This window comes from Danio aesculapii, chromosome 19 (assembly GCF_903798145.1).
Source record: "Danio aesculapii chromosome 19, fDanAes4.1, whole genome shotgun sequence".
Taxonomy (NCBI): Eukaryota; Metazoa; Chordata; class Actinopteri; order Cypriniformes; family Danionidae; genus Danio; species Danio aesculapii.
The window spans coordinates 7598332-7610352 of NC_079453.1; the positions used below are offsets into that span (position 1 = coordinate 7598332).

General features: G+C 36.3%; 2 protein-coding genes across 2 annotated transcripts in view; both read right to left on the bottom strand.

Moving 5' to 3' along the window:
* LOC130247049 (protein capicua homolog) overlaps positions 1-10004 on the bottom strand; it is a 29889-nt gene extending 19885 nt beyond the window's left edge. The window contains exons 1-5 of the mRNA XM_056480230.1: positions 9594-10004; positions 5063-5199; positions 3714-3874; positions 2943-3130; positions 477-893 (exon numbers count right to left, since the gene is read on the bottom strand). Of these exons, the coding sequence (XP_056336205.1) occupies positions 477-893; positions 2943-3130; positions 3714-3874; positions 5063-5167 (871 nt within the window). The 5' untranslated portion in view covers positions 5168-5199; positions 9594-10004. The remainder of the gene's footprint in view (positions 1-476; positions 894-2942; positions 3131-3713; positions 3875-5062; positions 5200-9593) is intronic.
* The window catches only part of LOC130247037 (protein capicua homolog), a 37521-nt gene continuing 35031 nt past the window's right edge, over positions 9532-12021 (bottom strand). The window contains exons 7-9 of the mRNA XM_056480217.1: positions 10274-10444; positions 10029-10198; positions 9532-9883 (exon numbers count right to left, since the gene is read on the bottom strand). Coding sequence (XP_056336192.1) covers positions 9532-9883; positions 10029-10198; positions 10274-10444 — 693 coding nt within the window. The remainder of the gene's footprint in view (positions 9884-10028; positions 10199-10273; positions 10445-12021) is intronic.

Here is a 12021-nt window from a genome sequence, read left to right on the forward strand (position 1 = left end):
ACATGATTTCGGCCTCATTTCTCAACCTATTGAGCCCGGCCTGGCCCGATTAAAGCCCTGGCTCGCACTGGCCCGATAGTGGAAATGCGGCTATTGTCTCCAACAGGGCCCAAACTTTCAATACCTGTACGCAGTGCAGACTGTTTAGGAGTTGTAAACAACCTCTTTAGATTTTTCCATCCAAACTCTCTCCAAGCTCTCAAGTTTGTGGTTTTTGCATGTATGACACACATATCGGTCAAGTCTTCCTCTGTTAATCTATTATTCCTGTGACTCTTTCTCCCATTTTTGTTTTATGCAATTAGATGAATGAATCTTAGTTTTGTATGCATTAATTTCATTTAGAGACCTTTTTTGTTTTCTTCTTTTATGTATGCATACAAAAATACTGTAATCAAATTATAATCATCCTTAAATGTATTTTTTTGGAACAACATTTGCTACCATACATACGAAGCTGAATAGGTTGCTTTTACCTTTATGTGTGATTGATGTACATCCAGGTTGCACCGAATCCTCCAAACCACTAGGTGGCGTCCGAAGTCCATCCTTTGATACCAGCAGGTCTCTCTGTTTCTCCATCTCCTTTCTAGCTTCTGGTCCTCTCTCGGTTTCCATTTGCATGCTTACCTGAGAATGCGGCTGCGCATCTGTCTGTGTGCGTGTCTGCGCAGCTGCGACTGAAGAGGTTTTTGCTTGAGGCGTTGATGATGATGCTGGAGCTGATGTGGAGCTTGATGTGCTTTGTGGCATGGCTGTTACTGACACGACTCCTCCAGCTAAACTAACGCTGGGGTAAATGGCGGTCACGAGCTGACGGGTGGCTGTGGAGGCTTGTGTATTCTGTGTCAGTCCGTTTGGAGGCGGACATGGAGCCAGAAGGGGTGGCTGACCTGTGGAGCACATATGATCATGTTTTACATTTAATATTATAAATGTAAATATAAATTATTTAAAAATTATAAATGTATTTACTTTTACTCTTGAACAATTTATTGTGAGGAATAAAAGTAAATAAAAATGTAATGATACTTTTTTAATGGTATTGTATTAGATTCCCAAACTGACCAAACACAACAACGACAATAATAATAATAATAAATGTTTCTTCTTTAGCAGATGGTGATACTAAAGTGTGTAAAGGATAATATGACATTTAAGACTAATCATGCTCAAATTTGACCTTAAAACTACAAAAATAATATAATAATTCAATAAAATTACAGTTATTTACTAAAGTATGTCAAAATATTTTTTAATTAAATAAACCAGGCAATTGTTTGAAATCTGTAAGATTTGTAAAAAAATATATAATAAGCTTATTATTCTCATAAATGCTTCATTTATTTCATAAAAATACAGTAAAAACTGTGAAATTGTTAAATGTTTTTGCAATACTAAATAACTGTTATTTTATTGAATTATTATTTTATATTTGTGGTTTAAAGGTCAATTTTAAGCATGATTAATGTCTTAAGTGTCACCTAATACTTCAAATATTTTGGTATCACGATCTGCTAAAGAAGAAATACTGACTGTTGTTGCTGTTGTCAGTTTGGGAAACTAAACAATAATAATACTAATACTAATAATATATAAATTGTTATATAATTTATAATAAATTGTTCAAGGGTGAAAGTAAGTATACAATATACAGTGGGGGAAAAAGTGATGAACACTAATGTTTTTTTTCCTGGAATAATATTTCTAAAGGTGCTGTTGACATGGAATTCAACTAGATTTTGGTAAAAACCCAAACAATACAAACATAAAAATATAACAAACCTAAAAAATCTGAAAAAATTGTTACGTGTAATAACAATGAAATGACACAAAAAGTACTGAACTACTGAAATGTTTTTAATACATCATATAAAGGCCTTTTGGTGATGGCAGCTAAAAGATGCCTCTCATATGGAGAATGAAGTCACATTCATTGCTCAGACTTCAACAAAGTGTAAAAATCTGATGGTTCTGTGGGTTTCGTCTATCAAATCTGAGCTTTATTTTGTGTTCTCTATTGGATTCAAGTCAGGCGATTGGCTGGCCCATTCTACAGCTTGTTTTTCTTTCTCTGAAAGCCTTTGAGAGTTTTCTTGGCTGTCATTGTCTTGCTGAAATGTCCACCCTGGTTTCATCTTCATCATCTTGCTAATGTATATGTTGGACTGAAGCAGCAGATATTCATTTACAATGAGGAAGGGCAGAGGGTTGCTGAATAACTACTGAGAGATTTCAGCTGCTGTCTGGGCTTTCACTGCCTTTCTACACCTCCCTTTCTTCATGTGTTCAATATTTTTCCCTGCGTCATTTCATTTTATCACGCATAACCTAACTTGTAAACTAATTTATATTGTTTTTCTTTGCTAATATTTTCATATATGGGTTTCTTTGGTTATCAACATCTGGTGAAAATTTGAAGTCAACATCACCTTTAGAAATGTGGTTTCTGAGAAAAAAGGTGACGTGTTGAATACTTATTTCCCCCACAGTAAATATAAAATATTTATAATGTAATAAAACAAGAGATTTCATATAAAAGCCTTTTTTTTTATCAAACAAAGTAAAATATATCAGTTTCCATAATATTTTGAAGCAAGGCGATATTTTTTCAACACTGATAATTGTGAGAATCATTATTAGTGATTTTCAACCAATAATAACTGGTCATATCAGAAAAGCAAATCATCATATTAGATTGATTTCTGAAGCATCATGTGACACTGAAGACCGGAGTAATGATGATGATGAAAGTTCAGCTTTGAATCACAAAAAAAATAAATAAATTAAGATATTTATAATAAGTAAACAGTAATTTAATAGTATAATAAAGTTTTACAATTGTGTCAAAATTAGCTTCTTTTATAGATTAAAAACCTTTGACGGGTGGTATACGAACAGTGGTGGTGTGGTGGCGAGGAGCTGTCAGAGGTTGTACTCACTTGCAACAATAGGCTGAACCAAGGTCTGTCCAGCTGGGGCAATTGCAGTAAAGCCGAGGGTTGCTACTGGAGATTGCAGAAAAGATGGACCTGCGGGTGACGGAGCCTGCTGGGTGGAGGAGACCGCAGGTGTAGAAGCCAATGGCAAAGGAGCCGCAACTCCAGGTGTTGACTGGACATATGTGATCCTAAACAATTAAAGCAGGAAGTTTGAGTTGCAAAAAGTAAGACTTCTTTCTTAGAAGACAAACTCTTAATCAGGACCACCTCTAAAATGAGAGGAAAGTCCTTCAGCTTAGTCCCTTTATTCATCAGGGGTCACCACAGCGGAATGAACTGCCAACTTATCCAGCATATGTTTTACATAGAGGATGCCCTTTCAGCGGTGCAGTACTGGGAAACACCTATACACTCTAACATTCACACACACAAACACTACGACCATTCCACTGTGTCGATCCCTGATAAGTAAGGGACTAAGCCGAAGTAAAATACAGAAGGAATCTTAGTTTTTAGTGACCAATTTAAGTGTCAACTTGTCAAACAAACTTGCCATTGTTTTCCAATGTTTCCCCTAAACCCAGGTCTAAGCCTAAACCCAAGTTTCCCCAACCCTAAAATCTGTCAGTACATAGGATGTTGTCCCAAGACCAAGAAGGATGTTGACCTAGGAGCATGTCCTAGTTGGCACACAGTCACTAGAGGTTAGTCTGGGTTTCATTACTCCGCCATCTGGCAGCAGTATAAAAGAGACAGTGGGCACTGGAGAACCTTGTAGGTGGTGGCGTCAGCAGCACCGTCTGAGGAGGGGTGGATCCCGGGGCCATGACACTCGCGGTTGGCATAGACACAGGAAATGAGCTGCTGGTATGCACTGATCCTCCAGGATGCACGTTTGTTTGGACCACAGGCATTGGGGCGATCTGGATGATCTGGGAAGAGCACGAATCAGACTGTTTTAAATACAATACATACAGTTGAAGTCAGAATTATTAGCCCTCCTGAATTATTAGCCCCCCTATATACAGTATCTATTTTTTCCCCCAATTTAAGTTTAACGGAGAGAAATTTTTTTCTACACATTTCTAAACATAATAGTTTTAATAACTCATGTCTAATAACTGATTTATTTTATCTTTGCCATTGTGACAGTACAGAATATTTGACTAGATATTTTTCTAGATACTAGTATACAGTTTAAAGCGGGGGTCTCATACTCAAATTGGTGAGGGGACATTTCAGTGACTGACAATTCATAGGAGGGCCGTTTTAACGTTCAAGCACAAGAAAAAAAGTGATGTAATTGATGCATTTTAGGACAACAGACATGGCGTTGATTTTTCAAGCATTACCTGTCACCAGTGCTAATGCAAATCAGCATGTTTATTGCTTTACAAAACTCCTGAAATATATCTGTTGATTAAATTAGCATTTTGATACTTAAATAGTCATAATAATGATAATAATAAATATTATTATTCTGTCCCAACCAATTGTTGCTTTACCAAAAGTTTAACAGATAGCGCAAGAACAGCAGAAACAATTTGGGTAACTTTACTGGTAATTGTTCTTCTTAGTATCTTTCTTTTTTTGTAAAACTATAACAAAAAGGGGAAACGCAAGTATATATTCACATTTACTTTAACATGTTCTGTTAAACCAGCAGTAAAATGTACATAGTTTTCATAGTAATCTCAATACGCATATGAGGGAAATCTATTAAATGAGACCATTTGAATCGAATATTAGCAAAATTAGCATATTTGTTACACCACCAGCATAATGTATAAGCCATTAAAAAAAGTGTTCAGGAAAATACAGGCGGTATAAAACTGATAATAATCAAACGACCCTTGAACATTTACAAAAATAAGAGTTTTAGTAAAAATAGAGCAGTTATGCGCATTTATTTCAACGTTTAAATCAGCCACAAATAAACAAAACAGTCTTAAAACAAATAAGACTTTCTCAAGAAACAAAAATATTATCAGAAAAACTGCAAAACTTCTTGCGCTGTTAAACATTATTTAGAATTTATTATTTAAAAATGTTCATAATTTTGACTTCACCTGTATATACATGTTGTTAATAGAGTTGGATGGTAACTCAAGTCAACGTACCTTACTTCCTGGAGCACCGTTTTGAACAGGAAGAGGCGGGCCCACCAGGGAAATTGGCTGCGGAGGTGTAGATCCTGTTCCGACAGTTGCCATGGGAACCAGCATCTTGCTCTGCAGGACTGGGGACTGCGCTTGAACTGAGCAGAGAGATGAACATCACTGATATAGCGCAGACCGAGAATAGACTTGATGAACTAACTGCCTAATTTGCCAAACACTGTCTGCAGAATCCTGCTCCGTGCGAGAGTGAGAAACCACATTAAATCTGTTCAAAAGGCATGAATGCAGACACGCTAAAGAATGTGGACACTACAGGGTTCCCACATGTTTTGAAATGAATTTCAGTGGCTTGTTCATAAATGAGTCATTTTTTGAACTGGCTTGACTGAATCATTGAAAAGAAACAATTCACTCTAATATTGGGATTTGTTTACTCAAAAAGCTATTTCAATTGTGGTGATTCACACCCAGAGGTTTTGGTTTGTTGAACTCAAAGCTATTAAAGCAGGGGTGCCCAAATTTTTGTGGTTATAAAGGGCCAAAAACCAAACTTGATTGAGTCTAGTGGGCCGAAGGCTGGCACGGTTCATTTCCTAATTTATTTATTAATATTTAAAATGTCTATTTATGACTAGAGAACATTGGTGTATATTAACTAATACAATATTTTTTACATTTTATAATGAACTTAATACAGTAAAAACAAAACAATCTCATTTATAACAGATTTACACTAGTTTTTGCATTTATTTACTTGCCAGTGTCTTCTGCATAGTCCTCTATCTGTCAAGTGACAGTATTTACATAAAAAAACAGATTCATTTACAACATTTAATTTCAGTTTGCTTTTTTGTAGCACAGCAATAAAACTAACAAATGAAAGCTGCAAGCAGTGATGAAAGGGACCTTGTACTAACAAAAAAATGTTACGTCTAATTAGAAATGACGATCTCTGTGTTAAAGGCATTCGACCCAACCCTCTCCATCATTTACACTCTTCTCTCAGATAAGATGGTGGGCCAAATCAAAGGTTACAGTGGGCTAGCTTTGGCCCGCAGACCCTACTTTGGGCATCTGTATTAAAGAAATTGTAAATATTACTGCTGTCAAAATAATCAATATTATCAGTTATTTTCCTCCATTTTGGTGATCATTTCAGAATTTTAGATTGGATCCTAATAAAGTGGATGCTAAACTGGATGTTTTTTGGCTCATCGTTTCAGAACCTATTGGGTTTTTTCCATTGGTTAGGTTCATTTAGGCATACAGTGGTGGAAATGAAATATTGAGCGTCATGTTTTTTCCTGGGAATAATTTTTTTCTAAAGAGCTGTTGACATGGAATTGAACCAGATTTTGATAAAAAATAATAAAAAAATAACTGAAAAATTAGTTATGCGTAATAACAATGGAATGACAAAAAGATGTAGTACTGAACTGCTGAAATGTATTTAATACTTTATATAAAAGGCTTTTTTGGTGATGGCAGCTTAAAGATGCCTCTCATATGGTGCATAAAATCACATACATATTTTAGGTGTAATTTTCACACGTCAACAGAGCGTAAAACTCTTGATGGTTCTGTGGGTCTCGTCTATCAAATCTGAGCTTTATTTTGTGTTTCCTATTGGATTTAAGTCAGGTGATTGGCTGGGCCATTCTACAGCTTGATTATCTTTCTCTGAAAGCATTTGAGCATTTCCTTGGCTGTTTTTTGGATCATTGTCTTGCTGATATGTCCACCCTGGTTTCATCTTCATCATCCTGCTAATGTAGATGTTGGACTGAAGCAGCTGATATTCATTTACAATGAGAAAGAACAAAGGGTTGCTGAAAACCTACTGAGAGATTTCAGCTGCTGTCTGGTCTTTCACTGCTTTTCTACAACTCCCTTTCTTCATGTGTTCAATACTTTTCCCTGCATCATTTTTATTTTATTACACTTCATTTGTAAACTAACTTGTTTTGTTTTCATTGCATCCGGTACCTACATCCGGTTAAAATGTCAAGTCAACAGCACCTTTGGAAATATGTTGTATTAGAAAAATGGTGACATTTTCAATACTTACCTGCACTGTATATGAACATGCAATGGTGCTCAGACCTGCACTAAAAAAAGGAGACGTTTCAACCTATTCCCAAAAAGTCTCTGGAGCAGGTGAGAGAAATGTTGAGGCGAGAAAACAATCACCCAAAAGACCAAGAAAAGATATCATCCTTCATAACAGTTAATGTGTTACAGAAATATAGCCGTGCCTGATTCTGTAAATGAGCGCATTAGTTACTGCAGTTTAAATCAAATAGCACCTCTTCATCTTATGTTGTGCAATTGCTCTAAAGAAGCTTCGAGTCCCACTCTAACTGCTTTATGAATTCCTGAAATCATTTTAAATATGATTAAATGTATATCATTTATCACTTGCAGCACGAAATGAGAGCTAATGACAAACATAAACAGCAAATGTCAAACGTAAAGCAGTGCACTCTGACCAATTAGAGGAATGTTCTACTCCCATGTGACTTACAAATTCACATTTTGGTGCACGTTTAAATATTACCCTGTGACAGCGAACTGAACTAAGAAACTTTGTAAGTATTTAAGTCTCCATTTCAAAACAAAGCAAACATCCTACTGGTCTGAACTGCTCAGACTGTGAATACATTCCTTTCAAAGGTTTATGGTTAGTGTAATTTGATTTAGAGAAGTAATACTTTTATTCAGCAAAACTGCATGAATGCCTGGACACACCAAGGGTTGTCTGCTAAGCTAGTTTGTTTAGTGTGTTCCATCTGTTGCCTAGCTCACATCGAAGGGAGTTTGGCGGATTTGCCTGATTGGTTGTTGACCTACGAATCTATGAAGAAGGCTGTCATTGCATCACTCTTTTAAATATTTGCAAACTATATAGATTGTCAGATTATCAGACATATTTGCATGAATGGATCCCTCAGTGGTGAGCGAGAAGAACTGTAAGAGGCCGTTCACAGATTGCGTGTTTTGCGCGTGCAAGTTCATTATTTTCTTATGGATGCGTTTGGCTTGTGCTCACATTTTGGGAGCGACGCAATGTGACAAAAACTGACCAATCAGCTTCATATTTTGTATGAAATATACACATTTGGGGACACTAATCACTTCAGACAAACACAAAACGCCCAGACACTGAAGTGCTTTTTAATTTTCTCCATAAATAAAACTCGTATCAGAGCTGCAGCAATGATTTGTTAGCTTGTGATCCTCAAAAAACGAAGCTTTCCGTGCACTGTTAGGGGCCGATCATACCGAACACGCTTTTACATTCCAAAAACGCAAGGCGCACCAAACTGCCTTTTTTGTTGACTAGAAAAAAAGAAGCACGGTGTGCTTTTTATGTCGCTAGGCATCGACTGAATTAGCTGCGTATTGTCCACGAGTGTTGCTGTTGATATTGTTATAATTGTAATACTCAATAATATTGTAATATTCAAGATTTGTGAAGTCATACAGTTCTGGATAACTCAAAACACAACCGCTAGTCTCTCCTCCATCTTTAAAAGTCTCTGTGGTTGTCTTGACAACACAAACACTGCTGTCGCCTCAACGGAAACCCCGCCTCCGCTTTCATTTGATTGGAGAATGAAACAGAAGCGGCTGACGTAACGTGCTTTTTCCGCTCAGAGTTGACTTTTTCAACTGTGAGCACACATGTGAGGTGTAGCATGGGGTTAATAAGCAGTGTGCAAAACTCTCGTGGTCGTTAGTAAATAATTCATAAAAGGTGCCTTTGTGAACGGCACCTTATGGTACAGAAATGCTGCTTTGTCTATGGTTATTATGTGTGCAGCACTAGTTCCTGTTTCCCTTGTGGAATGATCTGTGGGTATGGGATCCATCCTCTAATCTGGTGCGTTTATGCCAACTTTATAATAACATAAAAAAATTATAATAATTATTATTAATCTATATTATTTTAATATTATTGTTATTATTATCAATTATTAAGGGTTAAGGGCCAACCAAAATTTTAATTGCGAAAAGATGAATTGCATTATTTTAATATTGTTGTAGATATTAAAACAAAATATTAATAATTTATTTAATTACTGTATATATATGTACTGTATATATATTGTACTGTATGTATAATATATATATATATATATATATATATATATATATATATATATATATATATATATATATATATATATATATATATATATTTTTATTATTATTATCAGGGTTAAAGGAGAAGAGATTTTCATTTTGTTGTAATTTTTTGTTTTTCTGATCTTTTGGTCAGAGTTGGTTTGCTTCACAGCTAATTCTTAGACATCAACTTGGCGTGTCCTGGACTATACCCAAAACCTTGAACAGTCATGTACAATAATCAAGTCAATGTTATTACAAATAAAAAATAAATAAAATAAAAGTATAAAAACTTATATTTACTACAGTGATCTGTAGCCGATGTGGGAACCCTGTGGCCTTTAACCAAACTCCATAATCTTGTCTATCTTTACCACCACAGCTGATCTTCCTGATATCTCACCTCCTCCGGGACAGACTCCACCCACTGCTGGGACTGAAGCATATCTTATTCCTTGCCCCGCCCCTGAATGCACTCCATTGGCTAGGGTCACATGGGTGGGTGTGGCACCAGGTAAAGCCAGGACGCTGGAGGGCTGTTGGGTCTGCTGGGTGGAGGGACTGTTAGGATTGGCAGCTGCAGGCAGAGTTGGAAGGATGTACTGCACCTGTGTGACAGGTTTGCCCCCACTAGGGGGCGTAATGGAGGCGGTAGGGAGAAACTGGTGATGGAGAAGAGGAAGGGGCACTGCACTGTTATTAGGGGCTCCGTTACATGGAGTAGGATGCGGTGGGGTGATGAGCTGAACAGTGGGTTGGTTAGGAAAGGTTCCTCCAAGGACTAAACCAGTAACTAAGCTTCCTTCCCGCTAGATTTGGAGAAGAGGAGGGAAAGTACCCACCTCCTCCTGCACCGCCGGTACCGATTAACAGCTTGGGCTTGCCGTCTAGAGGAAGGGTCCCGACAGCCACACCCCCATCAACTGGCTTGCTGGCGATGGGAACCGGGGTGCTAGTGATGGGTCGAACAACGTTGGTCACTACGGTGGGGGCCATCCTGGCGGTGCCCTGTGAATGGTACGCATCATGCAGCAAAGTGGAATTTATATGAGTAATAGAGGCTGAATTGGCGTGGAATGGAACCTGCCCTCCTCCACCTCCTCCTTCGCCTTCTTTGGGCCCGCCATTATCCAGCTCTGCACCACCCAGCCCTCGCTTTTTCTTCTTCGCCAGGTTCTCTTCATACCCGTCTTCATGTTTGTTGGCAGTTGGAGTGGATGTCAATGAGGAATGGACTACGGGTGTGAAGGTGCGCTGGAGAGAAGACCATTAATGACATGAGATTACCATTATATGCTGATATTCTGATCATTTCATCACATACTTGTCAGAAAATTTTATTACATTACATTATTTAGAATTCAAATAGGTGCAATGGACTATTAGAGGAATCTACGTAAAAAGACAACAACTTCAGTTTTGTATTGGCATTATATTATGCGTATTAGTTACTAGATATTAAAGTAATTAGCAACTAATAAAGTTATGGTAAATAATAACCTTAGTTACTCTGATTTTGATTGTAATACAATAATGTTCACCTTTGAAACAATATTTTTAGTGAAAAGCGCTATACAAATAAACTTGAATTAAATAGAAATTTACAGACACTCATTTTCTAAACTAACTAGGACTGCATTGAGGCTGCACAGTATTGAAAAAAACTGACATTGCGATATTTAGTTTTTCTACGATATGTATCGCGATATTGAATATATACTTTTTTTGTTTTGTTTTTTAGGGGTTTTTCACCTTTAATTTGAATAGGATAGTGGAGATTACAGACAGGAAAGTATTAGGAGCAGAGAGAGGGGAATGGTCGGCAAAGGAACTCGAGCCGGGAATCGAACTCGGGTCGCCGCGAGCACCATGGTGCTATATGTCGGCGCACTTAACCACTAGGCTATTGGCGCCGTCTTAAATATATAAATTTAACAGATGAAATGAATATGTATATTTGGAAAGAATTAATAGTTTTTGAAACATTGGGATGATTTTGTAAGGGAGTGCATGTACATAAACTATAATAAGCCAAATCACAAACACTGAGAAATATAGTACAGCAACACCACTGTGCATTTTCTGGAAGTCTAGCAATATTTAGATGAACAAATCTAATAATCAAATGTAAAATAACACCTTATATATAATATATATTAATTATATATATATAATATATATATATATATATATATAATATATATAATATATATATATATATATACACACACATAAATGCAATTAATTTTCCTTGAAGTAAAAATGTCTGAATAATTTTAAACTGATTTACATGATAAAAACACACAGAAATAATAAATGTTTTGGTAACTACATGGTTAAACGTTGCAAAAACTCCACAAATCATGAGTGTTTTCCAAAATCTAGTCAATAATAATACTGATTCAACATGTGTCTATTGTGGAAGCGCATATTGTGATGTCAATGCTAAAACAATGTATTGTGCAGCCCTAGACTGCATTAAATCTATCTATGTTTTTTTATTTCATGCATTCTTGGAAATAAAACCCAAACTTTGTTTTATTATTTTATCACCAAGAAGGTTTATTATAATCAAATCCTTTAATAAAGTAATATGGACTACTTTTACTATGCTTTTTTAAAATTACTTTGTAGAATAAAATACACAATTAAAAAACAAATACACAGACACTGAAATGATCTGGTTTCATAAATAATTAAATGAGAGCAAATATCATCTCTGTTGCCATGGTAATGAGGTTTATCTAATTGAAAGCATATTTCTCAACAAGGGATCGATGTTCCTTTCACCAGCGAAATGCAAACATTAACTTTACTCAGTACATCACAGC